Source organism: Limulus polyphemus, unplaced genomic scaffold, assembly GCF_000517525.1.
Source record: "Limulus polyphemus unplaced genomic scaffold, Limulus_polyphemus-2.1.2 Scaffold643, whole genome shotgun sequence".
Taxonomy (NCBI): Eukaryota; Metazoa; Arthropoda; class Merostomata; order Xiphosura; family Limulidae; genus Limulus; species Limulus polyphemus.
This window is the reverse complement of record NW_013666253.1, coordinates 11,442-18,224: the sequence shown is the minus strand read 5'-3', so window position 1 is coordinate 18,224 and position 6,783 is coordinate 11,442. Positions and strand designations below refer to the sequence as shown.

Here is a 6,783-nt window from a genome sequence, read left to right as displayed (position 1 = left end):
GAATTTCCTCTAGAAAAAAAAAAACTACTTAAAGTTTCTAAATATTTTTTATAAGACTGGCATTTTATGTTCATGAGCATACAAGCATTTTTTAATACTTGTAATGAAAAGCGGAAAATCGTGACCTAGACCCTTTGGTCAAATTAGTAGTTCTGGTAAATCATACTATTTAGTTAGATTAGTAATTTTGGTAAACTACAACCTAGACAATTTGTCAAATTAATAGTTCTGGTAAAACACGACCTAGACCTTTTAGTTAGAATGGTAATTCTGGTTATGAACTGGATTTACCATCTAATGTGTTTGTTTCTTCGGCTACAGTGAACAGATTACAAAACTAAAATTAAGTCAACATTTTCTCAAGAAGCACCTCCGAGATTTATAACATTTGAAAAATAATATATACTGTAGCACTTAAAGCGTGCGATATATTAACACTGAAACAAACAATAATGTTAATCAAATTTCAACCTCAGTAAATTACTGCAGTGTCTTAGAAATTTAAAAAGGTAATACAAATATTAACACTTTGTTACCTTTGGCATGGAGCATTTTCAAGTGGTCCACGGTCATTTGTAAAATCTCTGCTTTTTCTAGTTTAGCTGAGCCCTGCGTGAAAAAAATTAAATATTTATATCTAGTGTAACATCCTGAAAAGGTTTATCTTTCGTTTCCTAACATGATCAAAATGATGTTTTGTAGTATTATACCATAAGCAACAAGCAAGACAAGCGACCATTTGGGGTCTCGCTCTGGTAATTTACAAATAATGTATACAATTAAAATGTATTCATTATTTTTCTCTCTCTTTCAGAATTGCAACAGAATATGTGATGTTTAATCCATTACGGTAACAGTTAAGCACATGATTTGATCTTTAATTTTTCAGTTTTTTTTTGTGAGGGGGGCTGGTCCCCCTAAATTTCATGCTGTTTAGAACCCCGAACTTGCTTAGGCACTAACCATAAATTGGAAATTTAGCTTCCTATTACTGAATACGAGGTTTTTCCTGTTGTGTTACTGATGGAACTTTATGTTCATGTGCATATATAAGTCTAAAGCGAAGAAACTTAAGGAGAAAGTCTTCTGCTGAGCATCACAGAGAGTGGGAAGTAGTTATGTTGGAACTTATATGGCACTGAAATATAAATACTCAATTTAACAGTGAAAAACAAGGTAGAAATACATTCCACGTGGTGTGATACGAGGCGCCAGGTGTAACTTTACAATTTAAGCTAAATTGTATATTACAGATTTCTTGGTCTTTTCATCTCTTTCACTCAGAAAAAAATTATAAATTGACCTGTACGTTTATAAATGTCACTACTATCTGTAAGTTTACGAGTTGGCTGAGTAATATACTTGTTGATTTATTAAATATATGTCGTAATTTATAAAGCCCCTTTAGTGTTATTAAATCTTCTGAATATTTATTAAATACACCTTTTGATTTATTAAATATATGTCATAATTTATAAAGCCCCTTTAGTGTTATTAAATCGTCTGAATATTTATTAAATACACCTTTTGATTTATTAAATATGTCATAATTTATAAAGCCCTTTAGTGTTATTAAATCGTCTGAATATTTATTAAATACACCTTTTGATTTATTAAATATTCGTCACAATTTATAAAACTCCCTTTAGTGTTATTAAATCGTTTGTTTTTATTAAATACACCATTTGATTTATTAAATATATGTCACAATTTATAAAGCTCCCCTTAGTGTTATTAAATCATGTTTATTTATTAAATATACGTCACAGTTTATAAAGCTGTTTATTTATTAAATATACGTCACAATTTATAAAGCCCCATTTCGTGTTATTAAATCATTTATTTATTTATTTATTAAATATATATCGTGGTCATTCCATCCTAACCAAAAATAAGGCTAAAATTTTCAAACACCTAGAAAAAAGCAACAAAATGAAACATAATAGTATAATTTAACATTACATGACTAAAATAAGGTAAAAAGTGATCCAAGAACTTATCTGTCTTCAGAATCCACGAAAAGTCGATATAAATAAAAGAACTTCTAGTATGCTTACCTGTTTTTCAAACGCTGCAGGAACGAGACGTCGAAGTTCAGATAAAGAACTGTTAATTCGGTCACGCCGTCTCTTTTCTATCACCTATCGGATAAAATCACATCAAAAGAACTTATTTTTTCATACATATTGTTTGCTTCCATTTTTTTAATAATTAACTGAGAGCATAGCATTATTTTTAGTAACATTTTTTGTCTTGTTTTTTTCTACAAAACAAAATTCTTATAGCTTGTGTATTTTCGTCGACGTAATATTAACAAAGGCTCATTGGTTAAATTAATTTATAAAATAATATAGAAGTAGTTTTTAAAGTTAGAGTGAAAGGCTGTCAGTGATTCTCTTATTTCTTTACTTTTTTTCTGAGAAAGGATGATCGTAAAAAGGCTTAGGCTTAATGTTGTCTTCATTACATAAGTTCACTACGTTGTTATAAAGCCCTTTCTTGAATTGGTGATTTAACACAATAACAAACAGTCCCATGCATCCAACCAAATAAGTGTTATCATTTCAAAAATGCTTGATTTTTATTAACTCAGAATAAAGACACACACAGATTGAACAACAGGTAACTTGAATTATAGCACCTGTATATTTATACCTAATAACGTTTGATACCATGGCTTGCTACAATAATTTTCTTGATAATGTAATAATGTAAATGAAAATTAATCACCAAAATTGTTCACACGTCAGTGTTGATTTCGTTAGTGTGGTTCATTTCAAATGAGTGTTCAGGTTACATTACTTTACAGTCACAAAAATGAGAGTCACTTTGCAAATAATATTACTCGTAGTAATTAACATAACATAATGTTTTGGGACAACATGGGATCTATTGGTCCATCTCGGCTGTCTCATCCTCTAAACTAAACTAAAACTATTAATAAATAAATTAAAATAAAAAATATTAAAGCCAGCTCTTATCAAGCTTTCTCTTAAACACTTAATATTGCTGCTTCCACAACATCCGAAGGCAACCTATTCCAAAGGCCAACCACCCTGTTAGAAAAATGAAACTTTCTTAGCTGAAGATGACTGCTACCATGCCAAAATTTATATTTGTGTCCCCTAGTCTTACTATTCTCACTGATAAATGTGAAAAAAGATGAAGCATCAACACTATCAATTCCCTTTACAATCTTAAACACCGCAATCAGATCCCCCCACCTCTTCTTTTTTCAAGAGAAAACAATTTGAGAGATTTCAGCCTCTCCTCGTATGATAACCCCTCCATTCCAGGCACCATTCTAGTAACCCTCATCTCAACTCTTTCCAACAATTCAATGTCTTTCCCTAAGGTAAGGAGCCCAAGACTGAACACAATATTCCAAATGTGGCCTAACCAATGACCTGTACAATGAAAATATAACCTTTTTAGACTTTTATTCAATATTTCTATAGATACAACCTAAAATTCTGTTTCCCTACCACTAGCAACAACACACTGCTTGGATGGCTTAAGAGACTGATCAACTATTACACCAAGATCCCTTTCTTTCATGACACTGTTAAGGTTATTTCCATCCAAATTATACTTATAATTCAAATTATGATAACTCACAAGCATTATCTTGCATTTATTATCATTAAAACCCATTTGCCTTTTATTTGCCCAATTCACCAAATGGTCTAAATTTATCCTTTTGTAAATCAGTAACATCCTCTTCACAGTTAGCAACACCTTCCTTGACCATTCCTTCATCTAAGTTCGTTATGCTTAGATTCTCATTCACGAACCTTAATTCAAATAAGCCTTTAACAAAGTTTAAGTACTTAATACTTACCCCACGTCTTTTCTTCTTGTTGAGTATCTGGCAACTTTCACTGCTTTGAGTAGGTGTCCTGAAATATACAGATAATTTATTTACAACTCTGAACTTAAGAACCAAGAAATAAAAGTCGTACTTTACCATAGTTGTTTTCGAAGTAATTCAAGTGAGCTGTCACTCATGATTGGGTTACTGACATACATCCGATTTCATTATTATTCCGAACGGTTTACAATGTATCTCAATGTATAACTTAACACGTAAGGTATTTATATTTGTAAGCTTTACAATATCAAACACGAAGTACCAGTACACATTATATAATATAAAATAAAAGATACATGAGAGACATAAAGCTTGTCTGCTTGATATTACAATATAATTAAAAGAATTTTGAATAAGTGCATGTTTACATGACATTTCACGTGTCTATCCTATACAGCACGTGCTAGTCACCGGTTTAAAAGTTAACGTACCCTTTACTTGCTTCCTCGCCGAAGACGTCGTCACATTCAGATTCCATGTCGCTAAAGTCCCTTTTCATCGTGAGCCAGACTTCTAAGTAAACGACTCCACACTTCTGATAGAGTTTCGCTAGCGTCCAGACACGCGTGCAACGGAAGTTCCTTATGCTGTGGACACACGACCAACTTGTGCTCGAACGTTTGCCAACTGATCCAAGTGTTCTCACGGTGGTTCGGTTAAAAAGACAGCAGTGTGAGAAAATCCCGCCTCCATGGAGAGAAGGTCCTTTGACTGACAACCGACTTGTGTATTTAGCTGACGCGAAAACTTCGCAGAGTGTCTGCTGATTGGTCACGTGTGGCTCGTGTTATGGAGGCCAGATGTGCGGGCGAGCGTGGGACTTCTTGATCACTTATTCCTGGTCCGTGTGATCTAGCATAACCCAGATTGTGTGCTCGATCACGCAGCCAATTTTCTCACACTCCTTCATGACTGCAATAACTGTACAAGTTTTCACATACCATCTTCTGCGTGACCGCGAGGCTGTGAGAACTTGTGGCTAATAAATAATCTTCAAACCCAGGAATAAGTAAGTATAATACATAACACTCAAGTAAATGATTTTTTAAAAAAAGTGAATCTTTAACGTTGTATCATTAAGTTTGGGTTGAATTATTTTCATTGTAATAATAATAATTATTAGATATGTAAACCTGAATATACTTGAACTACCTCACAGAAACATCTACCTGGAAAAAACTTCATAAAAAAACAACAACAACGGAACTGTTCTTTAAACTTTATGTCCATGTGAATATAAAAGTGTAAAGTGAAGAAACTTATGGAAAAGGTCTTCTGAGTATCACAGAGAGTAGGAAATAGTTATGTTGGAACTTATATGGCACCGAAATATATATATTTAACGAAACTATGAAAAACAAGGTAAAAATACATTCCATGTGATGAGATATGAAGCGCCAAGTGTAACTTTACAATTTAAGATAAACTGCGTGTGAAATTTATATATTACATATTTCTTGGCCTCTTCATCTCTGTTACTCAGAAAAATTATAAATTGACTTGTAAGTTTATAAATGTCGCTACTATTTGCAAATTTACGAGTTGGCTGAGTAATATACTTATTGATTTATTAAATATACGTCATAATTTATAACGTTCCCTTTGGTATTATTAAATTGTCTGATTATTTATTAAATATACGTCACAATTTATAAAGCTCCCCTTAATGTTATTTTATATTTAATAAACAAACAGTCGATTTATATTTAATAAATAAACAGATGATTTATATTTAATAAATACAGATGATTTATATTTAATAAATAAACAGATGATTTATATTTAATAAATAAACAGATGATTTGTCCATTTATGAAAGGTGCACCACAATTTATCAAAGAACACTTCGTGTTTATTAAGCTACGTGTTAATTACGCACGTTTACATATCGGTTTGTAAATCTACACAACTTTAAATATACGAGGGGGTTTAATACAACGGTGGGAAGATTATAAGTTGTCGTGTGTATTTAATAAATCAACAAGTATATTTCTCCGCCGACTTGCCAATTTACAAATATTAGTGACATTTATAAATCTTAAGTATGCAATATATAAGTTGCATACTTAAGTTTAGCTTTCATTGCAAAGTTACACTTGGTGCCTCAAAGTATGAAACGTGTAGTTTATTAACACGTTTATTAAGTGAAAGGCCCGGCATGGCCAGGTGGTTAGGGCGCTCGACTCGTAATCTGCGGGTCGCGGGTTCGAATCCCCATCCCACTAAACATGCTCGACCTTTCAGCCGTGGGGGCGTTATAAGTGACTGTTAATCTCATTATTCGTTGGTAAAAAAGTAGCCCAAGAGTTGGCGGTGGGTGGTGATGACTAGCTGTCTTACACTGCTAAATTAGGGACGGCTAGCGCAGATAACCCTCGTGTAGCTTTGCACGAAATTCATAACAAACAAACAGTATGTGAAAAGTCGTTTTGTTGTTGTTGCTGTGACTTTGATTATTAGGTTCATATTGCATGCACTCTAAACCAAAATGGATTATACTGAATCATTATTATGAAACATAGGGTTAAACTAACAAATCCTGTATGTTAAATTAATCTATTATTTGTTGAAAGTAACCAATTTAATGTTACTGTAACAATGATTATTTGTCGAAACTTATAAATCTACTATGTAACATTGATTATTTGTTAAACTAGTTCACTAGGTAACATTGTTGAATGTAAACAATTCTTTAGGTAATATTGACTGTTTGTTGATAGTAACTAATTCACTATGAAATATTGGATATTTGTAGAAGCTTACCATATCACTAGGTAACATTGACTGTTTGTTGAAACTAGCCAGCTCACTTGGTAACATTGACTGATTGTTGAAACAAGTTAGTTCACTAGGTAACATTGACTGTTTGTTGAAACTATCCAGCTCACTTGGTAACATTGACTGTTTGTTGA

At 32.4% G+C, this 6,783-nt stretch overlaps 1 protein-coding gene across 1 annotated transcript in view; it reads right to left on the bottom strand.

Annotated features, from left to right (window-relative positions):
- The window catches only part of LOC106459648 (hairy/enhancer-of-split related with YRPW motif protein-like), a 6,066-nt gene extending 1,305 nt beyond the window's left edge, over nucleotides 1-4,761 (bottom strand). The window contains exons 1-4 of the mRNA XM_013919284.2: nucleotides 4,303-4,761; nucleotides 3,842-3,899; nucleotides 2,058-2,141; nucleotides 537-609 (exon numbers count right to left, since the gene is read on the bottom strand). Coding sequence (XP_013774738.2) covers nucleotides 537-609; nucleotides 2,058-2,141; nucleotides 3,842-3,899; nucleotides 4,303-4,370 — 283 coding nt within the window. The 5' untranslated portion in view covers nucleotides 4,371-4,761. The remainder of the gene's footprint in view (nucleotides 1-536; nucleotides 610-2,057; nucleotides 2,142-3,841; nucleotides 3,900-4,302) is intronic.
- Between the last annotated feature and the right edge of the window lie 2,022 nt (nucleotides 4,762-6,783).